At 43.4% G+C, this 24,637-nt stretch overlaps 1 protein-coding gene and 2 long non-coding RNA genes across 12 annotated transcripts in view; 2 read left to right on the forward strand and 1 right to left on the reverse strand.

Annotated features, from left to right (window-relative positions):
* The window catches only part of LOC135305366 (uncharacterized), a 32,103-nt gene extending 27,044 nt beyond the window's left edge, over positions 1 to 5,059 (forward strand). For both annotated transcript variants that reach the window (XR_010366571.1, XR_010366572.1), the window contains exon 2: positions 139 to 5,059. This is a non-coding gene — a long non-coding RNA (uncharacterized LOC135305366). The remainder of the gene's footprint in view (positions 1 to 138) is intronic.
* Positions 1 to 24,637, reverse strand: part of GLIS1 (GLIS family zinc finger 1) — a 178,763-nt gene that overhangs the window by 1,722 nt on the left and 152,404 nt on the right. For all 6 annotated transcript variants that reach the window (XM_064428910.1, XM_064428908.1, XM_064428909.1 and 3 more), the window contains 3 exons: positions 19,809 to 19,959; positions 7,051 to 7,235; positions 1,628 to 1,795 (listed from right to left, as the gene is read on the reverse strand). In XM_064428910.1, coding sequence (XP_064284980.1) covers positions 1,628 to 1,795; positions 7,051 to 7,235; positions 19,809 to 19,959 — 504 coding nt within the window. The remainder of the gene's footprint in view (positions 1 to 1,627; positions 1,796 to 7,050; positions 7,236 to 19,808; positions 19,960 to 24,637) is intronic.
* LOC135305367 (uncharacterized) overlaps positions 8,952 to 24,637 on the forward strand; it is a 28,673-nt gene continuing 12,987 nt past the window's right edge. For 3 of the 4 annotated variants that reach the window (XR_010366576.1, XR_010366574.1, XR_010366573.1), the window contains exon 1: positions 20,141 to 20,995. This is a non-coding gene — a long non-coding RNA (uncharacterized LOC135305367). Of the gene's footprint in view, positions 14,840 to 20,140; positions 20,996 to 24,637 lie in introns of those variants that run through there. The other variant, XR_010366575.1, reaches the window with a different exon arrangement.

Below are 24,637 nucleotides of genomic sequence, written 5' to 3' on the forward strand. Positions count from 1 at the left end.
CCTGGCTGCAGGAACACCTGTCCACTTCATTGTAGCTGTTTTCATGTTAGATATGTTTGTATTATTTGGGATCAAATTCTCTACTTACTTACATTTCTGCATTTTCCTATGACTTACTTTTTTACTGTTGGTTTACAGGTCAGATTCTGCTGTCTGCAGAAATCTAGCACGTAGTGAATGTCCAGAGGTTCTGGAGGATGACCTCGGCTTGTTTATCTGTGTCGGGCCAAGTGGAGTGACCAGTATTTTGATAAGTTTTGTGAGTGTTTATGTTATGCTAATTTCTATTGGACGAGCCTGTATACAGGGTGGATACAGAACCACAGATGGATAAAACCCAAGATAAGCATACACCCCAGAAATCATTATTAGATTCCAGATAGAGTAAACTATCCAAAGTCCTGAACAGAAAATAAAAATTTATTGACTGTTAATGTGATTCATGGAACAGCTGTTTGCCAGTCACACTGGGCATTCCTGCGAGATGAGATCTCATTTAATATTAATGGTGCTATAAAAGCCTGAAAAAAATTAATGCATAGCCTTGATGAATCTTGCAAACCTGAATGGTTCTATTTTACACACTAAAAGATGAGATATATATTTCATGCATGTTTATGTTTCAGCCTTTTAAGTATTTGCATGCCTCAATAACCACTCTAAAAACAAAAATACTAAACAGAAACATTTCATGATAGTTTAGGCCCAGACAGAAAAATCAACTGTTGTTGAAGTTGGTGTCTTGCCACAGTATTATTCTTTACTGCTACAATTTCTTTTGGAAAGTTTATTTAGTCTGTTCTTTAAATATTGCAGGCTGTCAATCTAAGCTTGAAATTTGATGTTAACATGAAAAACCCCTATGTTTTAGTAATATCAAACTTATGAGTGGCACTAAAGAATTCAAAGCTGAAGTTGAAACTTCATCTTAAATGTTTCCCTTGTGTTGGTTACTGATGCATGCACTTCCCAGAATGGAACGGCAGACAAATGCGTGCACACTTGCTCTGAACAGAGTCTCCTTTAATACAAAACAAACAGGAAAGTCAACTCTAATTTTGTGGTCTGACTCAGGCACCAATTCAAAAAGCACTTAAACATATGTTTTCAGTATCACTCTTAACCGAGGTGCCCTCCTGAGTGCAGACATGAAGAGAACTTTCTTGGAGATACGTAAGTAAAGATTGCAGCAAATGGTTGTGTTTGATTTCAGCAATTCTGTCAATTATTAATTTTAAAGATAGAAAAAAAAATAATAAAATACTGAAGTATTGTAGTAACGCAGCCATTATAACTTTGACCTGATTATAAAAGCCTGCCTGAGCACACCTGCAATGTGCAATGAACAGACCACACAAATAATGTAGGCAGTGCCTTGTCAGCTCTCCTGAAGGTGGGTGTTGCCTATGGCATCCAGCAGAATGGAAGAGACTTTCTCTATCAGTCAAATACAGCAGGATTAAAAAAAATTCTGATTTCCTTCTGGAGTTTTTATAGATGAAAACTAATTTCAGGACTGTTATTTATACAAACATGTTTTTGTCATAACATTGAAAATAAAATGTGTTCTTTGCCCCTCCTGCTACAAATATCATACGGATAACTCCTTATAGGTGGAATAAATTACCTGTTGAAGCTAAAGGTGCATTGAGTATGTGATAGCCATTCTGCCTCAGAGGATTGAAGCAATGGGATTCCCCTGTGAGCACATCACTGCTGACAGACTGGTCCATTGTTCTGTAGCAATCTCCGTAGTGGAAACAGTTTTGTATGGAGTGAAAGCTGCCTTGGTAACCTGAAAGCAGATATTGCACACAGTTCAATCCTGCAATGTCACAGCATTTCATTACTGCTGGGGGGTTTAGTTCCTCAGTTTTAACTTTGGAAAAAATGATTGTCCAGACTTGGTCCCACAAGGTGCTGTGGACTGTGATCCCCATCAAGCAAAAATCTCAAGGATGGGCTTCATTTCAAGCAATAGATCAGCTGAACAACAGCACCCTTTGATCCAAGGTAAGTAGTGAGCCCTCCACTGGATCAAGTCCAGGATGCTCAGCTCCTAAGGGAATGTCTCTATAATGAATCACTGTTAATTTAAATACAATAATGCGATATTTAAATAAATACCACTGCTTTGTTTTCTGTTAAGTAAAGTCTTTTGCCATCCAATGTGTGCTGTGCACTGGAGACAGCACTGTTTATCCGAAACACCTTCACAGGTTCCTCAAACTTCCTTCCCAGACTTCTCTTGATTCAAATGAACCCCCTCTCACTGGACACAGGGGACCACAGTGTGCAGGTAATGACCTAGAAGTGCAGGACTGACTCCAGACAGTTGTCAGGTGAAGGCTGAGTTCAACCAGAGGCTCTTCTGCTTCTGGAAAGTGCTGAGATAGATCTGTATGGTCTCTGCTTGCCTCAGTTATTCTGCTTTTGGGGCATGTTTGACTTTGGTCTTCCATGTACCCAACATTTCTTAGATCCTGGTTTTTGGTTTTTTTCCCAAGTATGGTATTATCAGTACCCAGCAGTTTGGGTTTTGCCATCAGAAGTTGTGAATGAGTTGTAGACAACAAAAGAAGACATTTAACAGTAAAGGACAAATGAATTTCTGAGGAAGGAATTTTGCAATTTAGAAGTTTTTCCAATATCCTCAAACATTGTCATTTGTTCCCCTAAGGATGATCTCAAAGTATGTTACAATATTTAAACCAACCATGGCCTGATTTAATTCTCTTCCCTCCTCCTGCCTCAATAAGCTCTTCCTTATTCTGGGTGCAATGCACACTAACTGCACATTCCTATCACCTACCCCTTTTCCTACCTTCTCTGAAATGATTCTCCTTCCCTTAAGAGCAACTGAAGTCAACCAAATTAGGCTTAGAGTCTAGCAGAATGTGCTTCAGGATTTTCCTCTAATTGCCAGAAAAAATATGGAGTTGTTGTCTTTCTTCCCTCAGTCTTAGAGGGACTGAAACATTTCGGGGCAGTTCAGCGAATCCCAGTCACAGCCACATTTCCAGCTGACAGCTCGGCCCCACTCACAGCAGAGACCCGCCCTGCTGGGCTGCCTGTGCAGCTCTTCAGTCTGTTTGTTCAGGAATTAAATCCCTGTGCCTGTCCCCAGAGCACCTGGGGCTATATGGGGTGAATTGTAAGGTTGAACACCCGCACAATTCCTGCAGTGTGCAAGCTCTTTCCTGTTCAGTAAGATCCCCCACACTTCCCTGTGTTTTCCCTCTGCTACCAAAGTCTGACCAAGCAGACAATACCAGGCAAAGCTCGGGGTCTGGTCACTTCATATTTTCTAAGTTAGTAATAAATGAGGCCAAGTGAGGCAATTCTTGAGTAGAAATGCAATCAGCTCATTGAGTGGTGAAAGATTTGCTCTGAAGCTTCCCAGTTTAGTATGTGCTTTGGCAGAATCTGCAAGGATTAGGTGCTTAATTTCTTGAGAACTTATGATCCACTACAAAATACCTAAATTGTTGATGTCCACGATTAGTGAAGTCCTAATGGATGACTCTTAGATAAAGACACTACACACTCTGTACCAAGGCTGCTCCTTTTTGCTGCTACAGCAAAGGCAGCCCAAAAATTTGGAAAGCTGAGCATTAAATGATGCATGCCCTTCCTTGGAATAAACAGCCAGCCACCTCTATTTACTGCCTGGATAGTCTGGCTCAAAGCACCAAGGAGCTCTTATGAGAGGTAGCACAGCCCTCTTTTGATGTGGTTTTAGGTACAGTGTGTTATTGACTGGCTTTGATACTTATCCTTTCTGTTTACAAACTCCTTGCTGTAGGCCTTCTAAAAATACATCCTTTTGAGATGAACAGTGAAAAAAAGAGACACTTGGCTTCAAAGGAGGCTCAGCTGGTTGCAGAGAACACTTAGATGCATTGCTAGAGGAAAAAAAATGAACCTTTTCTAGAATGTCTGCTACAGACATCATGTCTAGGGAAGGCATGACATGTATTTTCTCTGTCCCTCCCTTGTGCTCCCAGGCTTGCCTTTGTTACATCAATTAAAAATCTTCATGATCTACAGAGCTGGCACAGTGGCTTAGAAAAGCAGAGAGCAGCCAAGCATGACAGAACTGGATTGAAACTAGTTGGATCCAGGGTTTTCCCAAGACCTGTGGGGAAAGGTTTTTGAAGTGTTTTAAGTTACACTGTCTGGAAATACCTGAAGCAGAGAACTGCCTCAGAATCAGTCTGGAAAAGAACTGCCACGAGCAATGAAATCCTCTTTTGGATTGCAGTGTTCATCCCTCAGCAGCACTGTGAGATAATCGGAGAAGGCAGAGGAAAAGTGTTCCTGGAACCACCCAGTGGAGAGGGGGCTGTAGGAAAATCCCGGTGCTACTGCACTGCTGAGTGCACCAGGACCTGACTTCTGCCAGTGCTTCACAGAGAAAACACAGAGAGATGCACCTTCCCTGTTCTGAGCTGCCTGCAAGGTGGGATAAATGCAGGTATGAAACTAAAGAAAATACATGGAATGAGGAAGGGAAAGGGTGCAGCAGGAACACAAGTCAGGTAGAACAAAGCATCACACTAAAAATGGGATTTCTGACCCTTTGGGTTCATTGCATTTAGATGTGGTTCCTTTACATTTCTTTAAATGCTTCACTGAGAAAATATGGGGAATTAAAATATGATTAAAATCCCATAACCAAGCATTGGGTTAACAACCACATATGGTTGATTAAACTAAACAGGGAGCATTTTTACAAGTTCTTAAAAAGGACTCCCTTCAGGGGTTAAAATATAAAGTAAGCAAGAAGGCTGGTCCAGTGCAGACATCCCTGCTCCTTCTGGAGTGCAAATCTGGAGTACCAACTTGGCAATAAGTGTTTCACCAATATTTTTTTTGCCACATGGATTTCAGGTTTTCCTTCAGTTTTGATTTAAATCAAGAATTTTCTGAGGTTATTTTCAAGCGAAGAATTTACTAAATGCCCTGTCAGTTTAAATGATCACGGTTAAATGTTTTATGTACAGTAGATGTAGAAATATAACAGTTCATAAAGGAATAAACTGAGTTCCAAACATAACATTTAGTTAAAATTTTGCTTTGAAATAATTTGTGGCAGAAAAGCTGCACTTAGCCACTTCACACAGTGCACTGGCTGCCTCTGCTTCTCTAAGGCACAGCCTAGAAAACTTCAAGCAGCTTTAAAATGAATGATGTAATGAGCAAATAATTGGAATATGGCTATTAAATGCCATCTTGTTATGTCATGTCATTTACATGTATTTGCAAATAAATCTCAGCTTTTCAAATTCCATAAAATTTCTGACAAGAAATCATGTCAGGTATAAATAACTACAGGATTCCACTGCCTGCCAAATTCTTTCAGCATGTAATGATTTCCATGTGATCTTACTACAGCTAGGTTAAAACATATAAATAATGTCAGCTTGTTCTTTCATTATCAATATTTCTGCTACCAGCCTGACGAAGCTGCCATCTCCTAAAAATTCCACATCCACACTGTTTATGTGCTTCTGTACCGATGCCTGCTTCTACACTAGGTTTATGTACCTTTTTTTGGCAAAAATTCAAAACCCCCAAATTATTAGATTCCATTAGAAAATGTGCTATTAATGAACTGAGAGGCAAAAAAAAGAAGAAAAAGTAGAGCAAGTACAGCTAAGTACAGGTTACAGATAATTGGTTTCAAAGGCTGCTAATCAAAACTGATTTTGGAATGACCATTTCCATAATTAATTTATAATAATACTTCAACATTTGGCCAAAGTGGAAAATTATTGCTTTTTCAAAACCACATGACATAACACTTAGAAAGCAACAATTCATTCAAAAGGAAATGTGGTTTTCTTAAGGAATAAAGTCAATTTATTTAAGTAGTTCAAAACTTGTTCTGTCTATGCATTTGTTTCTGCCGTAGTAATGAGCTGCTAAACTTTCCTCTTGTGGCTTGTAGTTATTTAGCTCATTATAGCAACATAATCATATATCATTATATGCTATCATAAATCTGCCACTTCTCCCTTACAGAGTTAATCTTTTTAAATTGAATAATCTGTTGAGCATCAGGTTGAGTTAGTTTTTCCTTCAGCACAAATCATTAAATATAATACGCTTTAACTTTTCAGACTAAGCCTTTCCAAGCAAAGAGCAACAACTGCTCAGAGAACGAGGGGCAGAGGGAACTCTGGGATACCCAACCCCATCCCAGCTGGGAGCTGCTCACGGGTTTGTGCTCAGGCTCTTGCAAGCAGACAGATGTCCTGCACACTTCTTTATTGAGAATATTTACCACATTTTAGCAGCTCACCATCTGGACTGCATAACAGATTTCTGAAATATGCAAGCTCCTGTTACTGGAAGAATCTGTGATAATAATATCTCTTGCTAATTTGTGCCTCAAAAATTTCAGGAACATTAATTAGTTCCCACAGCAGAACTCCAGAATAGGTATGTAAGCTTGCAATTAAAAAAGCTGAGTAATTCAGAACAAAAAATGTTTTAAATTAAGCTGTGGGACAGCAGCTTACTGCTCCCTTTCCTGTCCTCAAATCCCACAGGCACTCTACAGTTGAACAGAGTGCATTTACATGTTAATATATAACGTAAAACAAGCCAAACTTCCAAATAATAAATGAGACAATGTTTGCTTTCTTTGTCTAATTCCATGCCTTGTGCATCACTATGAGTGGATGGAGCAGGACACTGCCAAGGTGTGCCTCAGCCCATGTATTTTGGGACTGGATGGCTCTTGCAGGGTCACTCCAGGCTGGATGACCAGTCAGGGGAGGTGCATGGTCAGCAGCCTTCTACTGAAGGACCTGAATAAATGCAATAAATCTGCTGTTGGGACAGCTTTCCCCATTATAATGACATATCACAGCATGGCCCTGTCTTAAAATTTCCATCTGTATATACATCAGTCTAATTTAAAAACTGAACTTCCCACTGAAATGCTGACAGTATTGGGCAAATATGAAAAAGCAAAATATATAATTTCTGTCCAGCTAGAAATTAGAAAAGGTGCAAAAAACAAAAAGAGGGAAGAGTTACCTTGAGATCCCTGCTGTACAGACTGGTTGGGAAATGGGGTGTACGGTGTATTTGGTATCCCAGAAAACTGCTGCCCGTTGGGTGACTGGCTGTGGGATGATGGAGAGCCGTGTTTCTGCAAGAGGGAAGGTGGAACTAAAGCTTTCAGGGGGCTGACAAGCGGAGAGATTATGTTGGGAGCAAGCCTAGAAAAAGAAAATACAGAAAAACTTCACGTATCACATCATAATATGGCAAAATAAAATACTTGCATGAACTATTTCCATAATGGCCAAACTATAGAGAAGTCTGCTTTGCAGGTGCAAATTATATTGAAAAAAAAGGACAATGATGCAGTGCTACCTTCAGATATTTGCTAGGAGGCAAGAGTTAGACAAGGAATTCTGTTCCTTTAAATTGACTTCCTGCACTTGCCATAATGACACCACTCCTCAGTGAGCAGCTTAAACACAGCTCCATTTGATTTAGGATTTTGTGAGCTGAGATACATGTCTAGAAACAGAAGTGGAAAATGTAGCTAGAATGCAAGTAAATTGTGTAAGTGCCTTCATAGCTTAGCGGGGTAAAGCTGTAAGAGGGTCAAGCTGCAGCCAAGACAAAGGAGAGCGTTCGTTTCACCCTGCAGATGAGCAGAGTGACAGCTGTGACAAGGGGCCCTGTGCTCCACAGCCAGTGGTGCCCTGACAAACAGCACAGGCAGCATGGGCAGTTCTCAATGCCCTCCCTGCTACTTCCAGAGCTTTTGCTAAACCTAAGAAGGATCTCTTTGAGCAGCACCAGAACCTTCAGATGCTGCAAAATCCACCTCACTGTCTGAGAGCCACCCCGTGGAAACTTCCCAGCTACAGAACCCAAGGAGAAAAAAACAAAACAACCTCTGCAGGTTATAATAGATTCACCGAGCTGGGAAAAAATACTGAGCACAAACCGTTGGAGGCAGACAAAAATTAACTAAATAAAAACTCCAATCTCTCACTGGTGTCGTCCTTTACCCCTGCACAAGCTGTTCAAACACCATAAAGCATCATTTCACACGACGGCTTCTTGGAGCAGTGGGACTGACCTTGGGAGCAAGGCTGTGCTCCAATGGGGGCTAAGCACTACATGGGAGTGTGCAAGAGGTAAACAGAGGGGAACTGTGAATAAATGGTGACAACAGCTTAACCAAATTTAACATGAGAGGCACAGGAACGCTGCCAAAAGCTGTCACAGTGACACTGTAAATATTAGAAAGGGTTTAAATCAACCAATCCAAGTCCCTCCCATGCTCAGATAATTCCATCTCCCAAAACAAGGAAGCAAGACTTATAATACAAACTACGAAGACTGAATCTCCCCAAACTAAACTGAGGAATTAAGCTAGTGTTGTTAAATGGGTGAAGGCAAGGATATTTTCAAGTCAAATAGCAAGAACTGGAAAACAGGGATTTTTTTTTGTGAGAAAGATACTCCCTCCAGTAAGTGCTGATCAGTAATATGTAAAATAAAGAGGGCTACTGTCAAATTAAAGGAGCCAACATGTAAGGAGAAAAATATCCTATTTGTTTTGGTTTGGAAAAGGTCTGGGGCTGCAGAGGTGCCAAAAAGGGACCGGGAGATGCCGGGCCCCCTGTGCTCCGCCCGGCTCAGGGACCAAAGCTCCCCGGAGCCGCGCTGCTGCGGAGCAGATGCGGGGAAACACCGAGTTCATCCGGGCAGCAGCAGCCAAAGGCCAGGGGCAGCTCCCGGGGCCGCGGCGGGACTCGGAGCTGCCGTGAGCCGCATTCCCGGTCCGCACAGAACGCTGCTCCAGCCAGGGCTGCCTCGGGACCCGCTCGGAGCCTCGCTCGGCTCTGTGCAGGCTGCGGCTCAGCCCGGCCGGGCAGGGACCAGAGCCCGGCCACCGGCCCCTCCTCCGCACACAGCGACAGCGACATCTCCACGCGCCAGCAGCGCTCTCAGAAGCCTGGAAAGGCTTCTATCTGAAAGCAGATTAAAAAGATTGCAGTTGTTTTCGTTGGAAAGAGAATAGCTAAAAGAGCTCATGATAGTGACATTTATATGGGTAATGACCACACACACATCTAAAACAGAAACAAAAGACGTACTAAAAACTCCAATGCCGGGATGAGCCAGAAACCACTCTGAATAGGGGAGCGAAATGCTGTGGGGAGCGAGTCCTCTGCAACTGCCTGTGTTGGGTTTCCTCTGCCTGCTCTTGGAATGTCTTGTCCTGGCTACTGCTGGGAAACGCAGCACCCCATAGAGACCTGCCGGGCTGCTCCGAGTGCTTTGTTAGGATGGGCCATCGTGTTTCCAAATTCTATGCGATCATGCTGCTTTGTCGAACAAAAATGGTACACTTAGGTATCCAGCTGTGGGAATACTGAAAATCCCAGCTTCCCTACCCAGTTTAACTACTCCCAGAGGCTACTTAAATCTTAACCATGGGAGAAGAATTTTAAGTTTTTATTGTTATTTTTAAAGCACTGCTTGTCCCCACTCACACTCTTGCATTCCTGTTTTTCCTGTGTGTGAGCTCAACAGGGTTGGTGCCTCGAAACCTTTGAGATGAGTGTTCAAGGGTGGAGAGGTCCCCTGCCAGGCCAGAGGGGTGCAGGCCCTGCTCCAGCTGGGAATGCCGAGCAGCGCTGGAGCTGCCAGCTCGCTGTTCCCGCTGGGCACGGCTGCCCGGTGCTGGAGCTCAGCAAACATTGCTGGCTCTGGGCAGCTGTATCCTAGGAGCAGGAACCTGAGCCAAAACCCTGACAGCTCCGGGGAACACTTGAGCATCGCTGCCTTCTCTGCACCAAAACAGTTTCACAGAGTTGAGCAGTTCACCATAAAAATCTGCTGTGTTCTGCTTGAGCTCTCCCAATAAGGAATTTAGTATGTTTCCTGGAAGTTAAGGCACAGTTTTCAGCTAGGAAAGAACTTTGCTCAGCAGAAAAATCTGGCCAACATGGAAATCTGTGTCCTTAAAATATTCATCACAATCCCTACAGCTCAAACTGGTCCCTAAAATATTACCCTGTGTGTGTGTGTGCATGAGTGAATGTGCTCTGGCACACTCAAGGGGAGATTTTCATCAGCCAAACCGTCCAGTCTCCAGTGCTGTGGTTTTAATTCTCTCCTGAGTATCTTCCTACTAATTAGGTTGCTGTGATACTCAGGTTGTTAAAAGAGGAGAAATCATTCCTGATACAAATTAAACAGATAATGCATTAGAGCCTAAAAGGTGATGCCTTCTGTGTGGAAGATGAAACACTGAAAGACTTACAGCAGGAACTCAGCTGGATACACTAAAATTCCCAGGCAGCAGCTCAGGCATGTGTGTTTCAATAACTAATAGCCTGCACATTTCCTGTTAATACTGTACTACAACCACAGTTTGCTTTGGTTTGGAAAGTAATAATAAATATATACCATATATTTTACCTTAATTGTAACTTGCATAATCCAGTAAATTTGCAGGTCCTTTGGGGCCTTTTAATATATATCTGTGCCTATATATAGCTATATATAAAGAGATATAAATACTCTCACAGGCATGAAAAAAAAATCCGTATCCTTCCTTAATTCATTACATTTGAGGGCTCCTGGCTCTGTGGAGTATTTCTGTTGAGGGCCATACAAGGGTGTGATGGGGGAGCCTCCTCTCCACCCTGTCCAAGACACAGGAGCAACAGGACATGCACCACCGAGAGAAGGAGCTTGGCTGGAAACAAAAGGAACATTTTGCTCACACAGCATGCCGTGGCCTGTGCCATTCACAGCCACAGGAGCCACAGAATCAAACAAAATACCTATTTCTTTATGAAGGAACTGAATAATTTAATGGCCAAAACCAACATTTCCATGCTAAGTGAGGGGTAATCACATCTTGTGCTTCAGGAGGTAAAGTGATCACCCATGGAGGCAGAGAGGAATTCTGCTCTCTTCACTCACCACAGCTCGGGGTGACTGACCACGTACTGGGGGCCTTTTCCAGCTCCCCCTGAAGCACCACTGCAGGATGGTGCTGGAGATGGAATTCCTGTCTGAGGTGGGATTGCAGGGCCAACACTTCCTCTGAGGAGGCATCAGCAGGCAAGAAGGAGAAGGACTACTCAGAAAAATCCTATGTGATTCACACACACAGCCAAAAGGAGACTTTGGGAATAACTGAGCCTAACTCAGTAATCACCTTGTCTGAGGCACTGTGCACATTTCTGCACCAACACTGCCTGAAAACGCCCAGCTCCACAGCCCTTCCCATAGGAACTCCCACAGTCAACTGGGATTCCACCCACAAAGAATCATGAAACCAAGTGCCAGGCATGGACAACAAACCAGTTCCTCAGCTCTACTGGAAAGCATTTATCACGTCAGTGGAATACTCAAATCTTGGTCCTAACCAAGGACTTTTTAAAAGGGAAAATTAAAAAGTCAAAACATAGAAAAGACTGATCTTCCTCTCACTTTCTAAGTGCATACCCTAGGAATCTTACAGAGAAATACCACTAAAACTTTTCATAAACTTCCTTGTTCCTTGACCATGCCTTAACAATAGATTTTGGATGGTGGAAGTTTGTATTAAATTGTAAGTAAGGCCTGTGTGAGGGAGCTACCTGTGTATGCTATGAGCTAGCAGTGAGCTACAGAAAACACACCTAAAGGCTGCAAGCACCACGACTTTGCTTAGAATTATTGATCCTGTCTGCACTCTCAGCCTCCCCAAGCAGGCAGGGGTGTTTAAGGATCTCTGTATTCTCCCAATGCACACCAAATGTCCTGTTCCAGTATCAGTGCAACATAAAGAACCAAAAAAATAAATACAGATGGACATGGATTGTTCTGAGATTTCCACCACAGTGTCTGGATAGGTTTTTTCTATATATCCACAGTGCTTAGTCTGAGGAAGAAATAGATTACCCCTCTGCTTTAGTCTTTGTTCAATACCAGTTCCAGGACAAATTAACAGAATAAGAAATTATAAAGCTTCTTTAAGATAAGAGGGCTTGACTAGACCTTGACTGCCAAACACTACATACAGTATACTTAGTAAATACTGAGTGGAACTGAAAATTGAAAAATAATAAAAATGAATTTAAAATAAGATTTTTGAATTATAAATACGAATGAAGCATAACTGCAAATGGAAATAAGTAAGACAGGGATGTTTCCAATATGAAATCTGTCTGGGTTTGTTTTTTTTAATGGTGTGATGGCTTGATTGGCAGATTCCTCAGCTAGACAAAGAACCTCAACCCATATCCCATTGAGTTCAGTGGAAACGGGACCAAATCCAGGCTGAAAAACATCTGTCCTTTATGTCAAATCATTTTTTGTATATTTTGGGTTATGAGACCGTTCTGTAACAGTTCCACGCACAGCAGTACAGCCAGATCGAACAATCGTGACTTTTGAGAATCATGATTTAACTCAGATTAACATGAAGAAAAATAGCAAATAAAGCAGCAGAGTAAGAAGCACAAACCAAAGCAGCTCCACATTTTATCTGAAGTGCAGCACTGTAGCCTCTTACAGGAACTGAGAGTTTCCATGAGATGAGGTTCTCCTATAAAACCCAGCACACCAACCCGTTCATTCATAAAATCTCTCCCCCAAGCACCACAGTCACTGATATTGTGAGAAAGTCCAATTCAGTTCCAGGACCAGGAGATTATTTTTTTTTAATGGGGAAAAAAGTTAACACGGATTTTCATCTCTTCCCATAATATTAAAAATGATGTGTAAAGCTCTGCTAATCAGGTCCCTGGACAGAGCCCAATCTCTGGCCACGTGTTTCTGTTCTGGGTCTTGCCCTACGGGAATTTCTGTCAGCACATGCTCAGGAAACAGTTACACTGTTTGCTCTTTTGGACTTTTTTGTAAGACAGACTCTATCTGAAGTTTGGTGAACCTTTGCACTAATCACTGCCAGGTGCCTCTGACTACATTTCTGGAATGCAAGGAATCTTTTCCTTCTCTCCCTCTTTCTTCCTTTCTCCTCTTCCCCCCCTCTCTCTGATATATAATAAATCCTTCAGCACAGATCACCTTGCTGGGCATCATTGCATTTCTTACCTTTTCCTATAAACACTGAGCACCCAAGTCCCAGGGCTGTGACACGGGGCTGTGACTCCAGGGTACCACAAGGTACTCCAAGGTCCAACACCTTGTCTCTGGTTTTCCCACGAGCACGGCCAGAGGCTCTGTCCCTGCTCTGCTGCAGCTGCAGCCTGTGACACACCTGTGTGTGACATCCTGAAAGTGCTGCCGAGGCAATGGCAGCCTTCTGGCTTTTAGACAAATACAAAATACTAATTTTCACTCAAAATACTGCCTTGGATTACCTGGATCCTGTTCTGCACCTTCACTCACCCACACTGAGCCAAGTCCACAAGTGCAGGAGCTGCTCAGCTCTAAGGACTTAGAGGGGCTTCATAAATATTATGAAGAACACTATCCACAGGAACTTTCATGTGACTGGAGAGTCACAGATAATTTAATTGCTTTAGAATAATTTTAGTGATACCAATAACAGTGATACGAAAGCAATTTCATGTTCAGAATCACAAAGAAGTCCTCAGAGTCCTCTCCTGGTTCACTCAGGGGTTTTCTGTGTGGGGCTGCTCTTGGGCCCAGAGGGGCTTCCTGAAATACTGAAATACTCCCTGTCTGCTCTTCCAAACACATGTGCACATCTGAGCGGGCACAGAACGTAACTCAGTGTTTGTCACACATTTCATCATCTGCACAAGCTCACAAAACACACACACTTATTCTGTGTCAAATGAGCATCTCTACATTTGTTCTGACCTGAGATGTGCAACTTCTGCACGGCAGTTCCTCACAGGGATCATTATGGGAACTGTGCCATTCCAAAGGATGTTTCTATTTATAAGGGTTTGTTTAATAACCTCTGAAATGAAGCTGATGAATCGCTGCAGTGGAAGTCACTACATGAGGGAGATTTGAAAAATTATTCTAGCTTACAATCTAGCAGAAAAAGGTATTTTGGAGTGAAAGAAAAGCCTTATTAATATGGTCAAAGAAATATAAAAGCATGTTTAAATAAAGGGCAGTGCCTTAGGTTCAAGTGATTGCCAGGAAGTCAATTACAAAGACATGTAATCAAACACAGAGACTGTCCGCTCCAGATTATCTGGCATGTGCTGCATGCTTGACTGATCTATCCTAATTCAGTCATTTAAGGACATCATTCTCTGGCAAACAGGCAGCAAGGTGCTTCCAGGTGGGCTCTGTACAGGTACTGATGTCTGCTGTCTTCAGGTTTGTAGAACACACTATCCAATAGCGGGAGAGGTTAAAATTGCTTCATTATTTGTTACACCATGTTAAACTCCTGTGTTTGGTGCATACAGTTTGCATCAAACTGCAGCAGTTTTGCTTAAAAACTGAACATAATTTGGACAAAAAGCAAAAAAAAAGCTTTACAGACGTTAGGTGTAAATTTAACTACAGATAAATCCAGTAATGACTAAAATCATTAATGTAGTGCAGAAGAGCTCTGGCTGAATTAATCTTAAATGCTTTCTGAGTTACTCTGACCATCTCCTTTAACTTCCCCCCGTCTCCTGTAACTCTCTGATTTCTCACTCAGTTTTCCTTACAGTGTCTCCTCTGGGCAGGCACCTTGGCCCTTACTTTGAGAGGCACTGGGGAGACTCTCAGGATCCTGAGTGTCAGTCCAGTCCTCTCAGAAACTCAAATGAAACACTTGCCCACCTATTTCTGCTGATGGACAAACAGTATTTACCCCAGCATCCAGCACCAGGTCATCCTGAAGCATGTAACTGTTGAAGTAAGTGTATGCTAATGCTAATTTTGCTTTAAGGGGAGGGGGGAAGCCTATCTGGACATGATTATGAATGAATTCTGATCACATTTTCTACAGTGAGATAAATGACTTGGGATTTGAAAGCAGATGCTTTTAATTACTGATTTTCTTTGTTTGGTGGGGCCCAGTGCAGCACCTGTACATTGTTCTTTCTGGACAGATGTACTGATGCCCCTTTTGCGTGCTCAGATCCATAACACTGAGATAAATTATGAAGGGTTCTTGGCTTCCTCCATTGAAAATGTTTTCAGCTGTCAGAGATATCTGTTTCTTGTTACTGGTTTTAGTGCTTTTGAAGGGAAGACTAAACCACTGACTTGTGTATTCTGTTATAAATGAAGAGTATTCTCCAATGGAATCCACAGAGAATGAGGGATGAATCTCCTTGGTCTGTTAGAAAAGCTGTGCAGGTATTTAGTTTTCCAAAGTACTTCTAGAGAGTAAAAGTTTCTTTCCTACAAAGATGCTAACCGTGTGTCAATTCCTAGTCTACTGATTTATATGAGCTCACAAACTTAATTTAAAAGATTAAGGAATAAACAAAGTTAATAAGAATCAGATGTAAGTGGCTAAGACACCTAATTGTCTCTTAAAGTAATGAGAATTAGGAGCACAAATGTATTTTCCTACCTGGCCTGGATCCTGGCAGCTCAAGGGGATAGCACAGGAAAGAATCTCCCCCATGTAACTGGCAAGATTTTATCCTGCGTGTTTAGTTTCAAGCTTAAAAATATCAGGGATTTCAAATCTGGTGTTCCCTGGTAGAGCAGAAGGGAGGCTCTGTGTACCTCGTGTTACTTCCCATAAAAAGAAGTGAAGGTTTTTAACAGAGAACTCTTTACACTGAAGTATTCCTGTGGTATTTGAAATAACAGGTGCTAAGAAGCAAGCAAACAAAAACTCTGATGTTTAAGCGCCCTGATTAAAACGTCTCTTTTCACTTGATAGTTCTTAAATCCCATTTCTTGTGATTTTCTGTGGGGGTCAGTGTCACTTCGGGGGGGTCTGGCCCCCGGTTTGAGCTGGCTACACATGGCTGGGGAGAAGTCCAGGCAAAGGGAGTTGTGTGAGCCCTTCCCTCTAACCTTGCTTAGAGCTAATCCTTTATATTAAAGGCTCACCAGATTTGGCTCAGAGCCCTCATTAATCACCACCTCAGCACATCGCAGATGTCTTAATCCCACTACTTCTTCATTTACTGGTGTGTTTACAGAGCAGAAACAACCTGAATTACCACAGGAATATTTAAAAAATGGTTTCACTTTCCTTTCCTTTGGAGACTCATCACCCTCCCAATCAAGTCATTACTTGTCAGTGCCCCAGCTCCTGTTGGGAACAGAAGTGCTGTTTGTCACAGCAGCACAAGTGACAGAGAGCCTCAGTCACACACACAGGGATCGTGTTCAGGTCCTACAAAGTGACCTTGTTGGGCCATTGCACTAAACTGGTGCAAATCCCAAACTTGGTGCCACCACTCAAAGTCACTTAACTTCAGTCAGATCACTTTCATTAAAGCTGATAATTTATCACACTGAATATTCTAAATTGCAATTTACAGAGATGGTCTACAAATGAAACTAAGTACATTTTTAGATGACTTGGATAATAACAGCTAAAAAAATAGTAGAAAGCAAGCCAAGTGCAACATTCACCCAAGATTTAATACTAAAAGCTGTTTTTCTGTCCTCACTCTGCTACAAATCAAAATAGACTATTTTTGCAATGGGCAAAATGAAACCCAGTTTGACATTATACATGGCAAATGCTACAAGAAATGCTAAAATAAACCCTTGCTACCTGAAATAAAAAATAAATATACATTATACCCTGGATCATGCCAAGCCCACTTTCTGCATGCTGAAGCATTTCTCAGCCAACCACTTTTAGCTAAATTAATATCAATATAAGTAGATTTTTTTTTAGTGTAGCATACACTTCATTCCAGAATTTGAAAAAATGTGCTCCATATTGAATAAAGCCAGTATAAATACATTCGGTAATGAGGTCAGATTTTGTTAGAACATTTTCAAGTGAATTAGATAATTTTGTCAAACTATTTAAATGTCTCAGCAAACCATTTGGGAAAATTGACTGCTGCACTTGGTATTGACTTTGGCAAAGGACAGTGTAACATAGGGCTTTTTTTGTTAAAAAAAAAAGAAAAAGCCTTTAAATCAAATTCTGAATCTCATGTCAAACTTGAGTAGACTATTTGTACTCTGCCTCATGTAGTTTTTGGCATCTGACACATTTGATGACTCAGTAATTAGATTTCTTGATAGTAATCACTTGGTTCCTGCCACAGACTGCACGATGTGATCCAGCCTTGTCACGGTCCCGATCCCCAGAGCAGGAATTCTCTGCATTTGCTGAAACCCAAATGCTGAGCAGCTGAGAAATGAGGGCAAACCCTCCGTGTGAGCCAGAGAGCTGCAGCAGTGCCCCTGCAGGGAGGCAGGCAGGGTTCCCTTCCCTCTGCAAACCCCATCTGCCTTCCAGGAGGGGTGGCACTGCCACGAGCTGCCCAAGGGAACAGCCCTGGAATCCAGGGGCTCCCAGCACATGAGTGTGAAGTGATTTTGCCCAGTTAAATGGATGGATGCTTTAAAGGAAACTGTGCTAAATGAAACTCAAGGACTATTAATTAGTTCACACAAAGTTTCTGCACTTGCAATTAAGATGTCATGTATGGGCTGCATTTCAGCAGTCATGAATAATGTAAGCATAAAGCATTAAATACAGCAGAAGGATCTTGGACTGGGAATGACAATGCTGAATGAAGATTATTTTGAGTTTAGAAAATGGTATTTGAGATGCTGAAAAATTCCAAGTAACTATGTCATGAAACTGGATGCCCTGTTTTAAAATAACTGTTCAGAAATACATTCCAGTCTCCATTCCCTGATGTTTGGCTCATGGTTAGGAATCTGTTATCTCACTCCCACATTTTGTCACAGGGTATTTGGGCAAAGACTTTACTTAGGTACATGAGCACTGAGATAAGAAATCAGCACTGTTGTCTCCTCTGAGAAAGAATCCGAACTGCACTAAAGCTGGAATTGGCAGAGACAATTCTGATGGAAACTCTGGTGTGCCTGCAGCAGGAGCTCAGTGAGAGAGAGGCTCAGCCCACTGACCATGGTGCTCCTGCTGGAAGGGAAGTGCTGTGCTCTGGAATGGAGACACCAGGGGCAGGAATGACAATTCAGCTGGGGGCTCCCAACCCCTCAGACTGCAAACTTGTCTGTTGCCCTCATCCTGCTCAGGCCTTTGCTTTCATTTCTTATCAGCAGCACCAGGACAAAGTGCCTTGGAAACAAATCCACCTTCCTGACAGCCTGCTAAATCCTTCCCATAGTATATCCTTACTTTATTTCATTCTTAGCTGGGATTTTTGCCTTAACTCCCATAGGAACCAACTCCAAGAAGAAACAGCTGAGCAGTGCACTGGGAGCAGTCAGAGAGAGGGATCCCGCTCCAACAGGCTCAGGCAGTCCCATTCTGCAGGGAAGAACAGCTCATGGATGACCTTCACTTTGGAATGTCTGTCTCCATTCCTATTTGATCTACTGCCTTCTCTGCCACAGAAAACTTCCTGTTTATCTGGAGTAATTTCCAGTGCCTCCTGTTGGCCCTGACTCTGCCATGGGAATGAGTCTGCCAACAGGAAATACAAGGCTGGGAATGTGGCAGGGCAGGGAAGAAGGGCTGGGCACAGGCATTTATGGGACAAGGACAGGGTATCCATCACACTGGGAGAGGGACACTGGTACTGCTACCAGCTGAAGGAGCAGAGGGTACAGAAGTTCAGCTTGCTGCAGAATCCATTCCCCAATTAGGAAAATAGTTTGCTCCTAATTTAATTTCCTCAATCAGATTGTCTCCAACCACCCCAGGTGTAAATTTCCATACCTCTTCCATGCCACACACACTCTGCCTTCTGCCCTTTGCTTAAAATGCTTCTGGGCTTTCCTTGCCCCATATAAAAGAAGGGAAAGGTCAGTCACTGGACTAGGATGGAAGAACTCTACATTTAATTGCTACATTTGCTAAAGGACACCAACATCTTCCTAGGGAAAGAAAATCCTTTAATCTCTCTGTATCTTAAATTCCCATCAGTAACACCAAATCAGAGTCCTTTCCCCATCCAAAGTGCTGGGAAGTAAAACTGTAAGTATGAATTTGAATTTGCATGAGGCCAGGCACCAAAGGAATCTGAGTAAAAAGGTTAGAGCAGTTTTGTGGCTTGCAGAGATTCTTTACTGTTGAGATGGTATGAGAGCCTTGACACACGGTGCTTTAGAAATCTCACACCCTGCAGCCATGCAATTGTATCCCTGCTGTAGCAGTGCAATCCATACAATCAGTGGGATTAAAGACTCTTCCCTGATTAGGATCTGGCCTGCTGCTGAGAGGTGCATTGCAGCAAACCTTATCAGAGAGCAAGGAAGTGAGAAAGCCCTGGCTCTGACACTGAGTGAGCCTTACTAAGGCAAACACAGCCTGGTTCCTGAGTGAGTCATAGTTCAGGTTTTACCCTCTGAGAGGTTTCTCATGTTAGCAAAGAAAAATTCTCTGTGCTTATCCAAACCTATGAGAAGTCATCCAGCAAGAATTAAAAAACAAAATTAAAATCTAAATGTAACTGCATGCTATGAAGAAAAAAATCCCATTGTGTTTTGTCAAAGACAAGGACAAGGCCCTGAACAACCTGATAATGATGTCCAAGTTTGCCCTGCTTTGCAGGGCATGGATGACATGACCTTCTGAGGTCTCTTGAACACTAAATTGTTCCATGATTCTAAAACAAACAAAATTGCTTTGTTTGGGCCAGTATTTTCTTTTGAGCAGCATCCATGCAAAGTAAAATAAACAATTCATCACCATTATCATGGCAGACACAGGCCCAGCATGTCTCACATCGCACACGTACCCGTCCCTGGCACTCTCCATCGGCGACTGGTGGTGATGTGGGCTGGGCAGGGCGGAGTCCAGGGGAAGGTGCCTTGAAGGAATGTCATGAGGGGGTGGCAGCACAGCTGGGGAGGGGCCGTTGTGGCTGCTGCTGGATCCACTGTACATGCCTGGGACAGAGTAAGCAAGGAAGCATCAGTAAGAACTGCAGAGTCTCCAGCTCCTTCCCTATCCCCACCTGACCCGAGCACAGCCCCAGAGCAGAGCCCTGTGTGGCAGTGAATACCCTGTGCCTGAGCAGCACTCACAGCAGAGCCGTGGCACTTTGGCATGTGGCTGTCTCCTCTCTGACCCAGCCAGGTGTTCCTGGACTCTGCAGAGCTGTAGAACCCTCCTGACAGCCACGAGGGCTGGGTGGGACTCCCACCCTGCCTTTCCCACAGCTGTGAGAGAGAACACACAGTGCTCAGGGGATGGAGCTCACACAGCTAAACAGACCATGGTACCCTGGGGTTTTGCTGTTCATTTCAAACTCTGTAATTTGACTTTCCATTACCAAGCTGCTGGACATCCCAGACCATTTACAAATATCACATGCTGATACAAAGGAAACCCCAATAAATTAAATGCAAAGAGGAACAAGGAAAATTTTTTTATGAGATCATGAAAACAGGTTCATTAGTACAGAATTACTGAAGGAGTGTGGATGTACCATTTTTGGGGACTCTCCTCTACCATGGCAGCAAGGCACCAACAGCCAAGTGCCTACCATGCCCTCAAGCACACCCTTTGTTGAGGAAGCTTTGTCCAGGGCTCTTGGATGAAGATGCTGGAATTAAGTTTTTTTCTCCCTTCTGAAGAGTGACCATGCACCAAGACAGGCACTGCCTGCAGGCCCTCACACTGACTTCTGGTGTGAAGGCTGCACTGAGGGCAGATCTCTGTGGTGACAGACATCACAGGACTGCAAGCATGGAGAGTGCAAAAGCCACCTTATGGCAGGGGAAAGGGGCTGGCTTTTTGTCATGCTGCTCTGGGAAAAGTCTAATCCTTGTCCTTCCCTTCCCAGTTTTTCTGCCTTTCTCGCCTTCAAGTTTTGCCCACAACACATCTGCCACAGTTCTGTCCCATCCTCCCAGGGAATGTGCACATGGGTCAGGACCAGACCTGCCACTCACACTGTGACCTGAAGGCTGTGAGCAGCAGGTGAGGTCTGCCAGCTCCCAGAGTCCAGCTCTAGAGCACAGAGACCCCTCTGGGGCCTGTCTTTGCCACCTCTCCTCCTGTACCTTTCACCTTTCTTTCCCACTCCGTGTGTGCAGAGCTGCACACCCAGGACAGAGCCACGTGCCAGCTGTGCTTGGCCCTGTCCCATGTCACTGGCAGGGCTCTGGACTGCACCCCTCCCAAACCCTCCCAGTGACATGGAACAAGCAGAAGGCAACATGAAAATCCAGAGCTGTGGGGCATGTGTGACACCCTTGGGGTGGAGAAGCAACATCTGAATGTCAGCATCTGTTTCTGTGTGTGACTGAAGAGCAGAACCACCAAGGCAAGATTCCAGCCACCTTTGTCAGGGGCTTCAGATGAGTCAAAAACCCCTCATGAACAATGAGCCCTCAGCTGCTGACAGATCTAAAGCAACAAAACTGAACCACATCATCTCTGTCTCCAGCTAGACAGAACATTTGTCAACCAGCCAGTGAAAACAACTTGCTTTCTGCACTGCACACCAGACAGAAGGGGCTTTAAGAAATCAGATGTTCCCAGGTGATGCGAGGATTTATTTGTCAAAGCCTCTTCTGGTAACAGTAAGTCAGTAGCAAGGATGCTACACTGTGGAAATGCTTTTCCACTGGTGGCTTCAGTGCATTTCATAATACAACAGTTTCCACTCCCCTCAGATCCTCACTGTTCATACATTCATTGTCAGGCTTGAAAGATGAGCCAAATTTGACCTCGACTGTTCAGTGTCACTTGGCACTTCAGCTCTGTTTCCCACACTACCAGTTCAGGTATATTGACAGCACAGCCTGGAGGAAACTGCAGAACCTCAACCAAGCTGTTCATGCTCTAAGGCTCCCACACTGCTGGCCCAGCAGTAACTTGTGCAAAAAGCTCAAAAGCCCTCAAAAAAGGGTCATCTTAGCAGTGTGGTGGCCAGCAAACACATCCATGTTTTACTTTTCAATCCAACCCATGTTCAGGATGTCTCTCTCCTGGCCTGCTCCTGGAGGTGATGAGAAAGCCAGAGTAGCTGAGTACCTACAATCAGCATAACCCTGTGGAGGAGCAGGATGATGTTTAAAAAACCACCCCACTCTGTGTGGGCAGCAGCTGAGTCCCACATGATCCCTGCACTCAAACCCAACACATGAGAAAACCAAAAGGAACCAGAATCCCTGTCACCTCCAGTTTCTGTCACCCCCAGCCACTCTGCAGAGGAATTTACCCATCCATGGAACTGGTGGGGTGAACACCCAGTGCCCACTGCTGGGCTTGAGGAGTTTCTAGCTGGGAACATCCCCTCCCAGATCTATCTTTGACTCCCTGATCACACTTTCTCAGGGAAAAGGCTCCTGCCTGGACCTGTGCACAGAGGCTCACACGTTTGTCATCAGTGAGTTCTGCTGTCCCCACATCTCTGTACAGCTCCACTCACACCCAGTCTGGCACGTGGTGTCCCTTGTCCCCACATCCCCCAAGCCATCCACACCATGCCCTGTGCTGCCTCACTCCAGCTCCCTCCCCACAGACCAACAAGTCAAGGGGGGAAGAGGATTTGCCAATCCAGTCTCAATATAATTTTCAGTACTTCCAAAATGCCTTTCCTTTTACAGTTTTTCTTCTGTTTTTCTCAGCACTGAGCACTAATATTCTGTGAACCTGAAGTCACCCCGAAGCCTTTGGAGCTGCTGTGAATGACTCCTGCAAGTGCAGCCCAGGCCAGGCCTGTGCACCTTGGGCCTCCTCACACACTGACCACATCAGCTTGTAAACAGAAGTCATCAATCAGTGCTTTAAATGGCTTGGCCTTTAACCTTAACATCTGTGGCCAAAACAGTGCTCTGAGCATCTGTGACCAGCAGACTTTCCCTCTCAGCTTTATGCTGAGAGCAGGCAAACAATAATAAAACCCAGAGAAAATGCTTGAGTGGGACCAGCATGATACAAGCTCTTGTCCACAGGCAGAGTTAAATTGTGCAGCCATGAAGCATCTTAGTTATGAGGAGTGAAAAAGGAGGAAGATCTCAGCGAACAATGGGTTCCTCTGACTGCAGAAACATTCCTCTGCTTACTGTCTTACCTACTTTGAAGTCAGACACAAGGGATGGGGCCTTTTATAATATTTTGGTTTTTTCTGTGATGGGCTTTCATCCCTGACATATTTAAAATGTGCTTTAACTTGGAGAAAGACAAAACTGAAATTCTCCAGGAATCCAAGTGATCCCTAAAGCCCAGAGCTCTGCACACTAATAATGTGGTTTCTTTGAAAAAAATAACACAAAAACCTAACTCAAAATCCCAAACCATGAATGTTTTCATATTTCAAGTGGAATATGAGGACATCATACACTATATTTATCCATGTATAGCCTACATACAGAATTACAGCTGATTTCTCAAAAAATATTACCTTCGCTTATTAGAAAGAGCAAAAGTGCAATCACAGCAGACTATAGGTGGCAGCAGGAATGTCCTCATGCTTTAATTCTGTAAGGATCAGCACTTTGGTTTATATGCCCTAAATAATGACAGAGGAACAGTTTTGCCTGTGGATTGTACCGCACGTAAGATAAAGCAACTTCTGTTTCCCTGCAAAACAGTCTTTCAGATCTTGATTTATTTTTCCCTGGCACTTGTTCATACTGTGCATTGATGGGGTCCCATATGGAGTGACCTGATGGAAGTATCAGGGAAGATTTACAGGTTTTTTTACAACATCCTGGTGATGGATTGATATAATCAGCACAGAAATCATATCGGACAAAGCCAGAGTTATGGACAGATAAAATCCTTCATTTCACAAGAGATTCTCCGAAACAACACTGAGAGGTTAGGGATGGTCTGTTTATCTGTGAGCTAATAACTCTTTTCCTGTTTTATTGTTGTCACTTGAAATCTGAGGCTGTTTCTGAGATTCTGAAATGCAGCCTGTTCTGAGGAAAACGCCAGTGCTCTTTGCTGGCCTGCCTGGAAGGGAGAGGCCAAGCCATGCTCCTGCTACACAGGGCAGTCAAGGGCACAGCACAGGCCAGTGCTGCCCTCACAGACCTTATTCAGAGCAGGTGGCACAGGCAGAGACTGGAAATGAACCCCAAATCCTCCAGCCTTCTCCCTCTTTTCAAGAAGCCACATGTAAGCCCTGAGTGTAGACTCCCAGGGAAAGTACATGAGAATGATGGGGTACTTCCCTTTCTACTCCATTCTGTTCACCAGTTACATTCCAACATTTTAATGCAACTTGAACTAGAAAAGAGAATAGGAGATGTTGAGCAAAATGCATTTTTTGTTGTGAAGATTTAAGAGTAATAAAAAAAAATTCTTGCAGAAGGCAGATTACAGTTATACTGCTGGCTTTTGGGAGTGCCTCTCTATGCTGCCTGAACACAGAACCTCAAAATGCACATCCCTGATTCAGGATCCTCTGCTGGGGTTCAAAAACTGTGAATCTCTATCTTATTTCCCACAGAAGGGAATAGAATCCTCTTTTTCTCTTCCTATAAAATGTATAGAAGTGTCTAAGGCCCCCAAAAAGGACCAACTCTTGTTCAAACCACAGGAACAAAAGAAAATACAGAAAGATTGATTAAATACTAGAAAACATTTTTAGAGGAAGGTTTGAAA

The sequence above is a fragment of the Passer domesticus genome, chromosome 7 (genome assembly GCF_036417665.1).
Source record: "Passer domesticus isolate bPasDom1 chromosome 7, bPasDom1.hap1, whole genome shotgun sequence".
In the NCBI taxonomy this organism is placed as follows: domain Eukaryota; kingdom Metazoa; phylum Chordata; class Aves; order Passeriformes; family Passeridae; genus Passer; species Passer domesticus.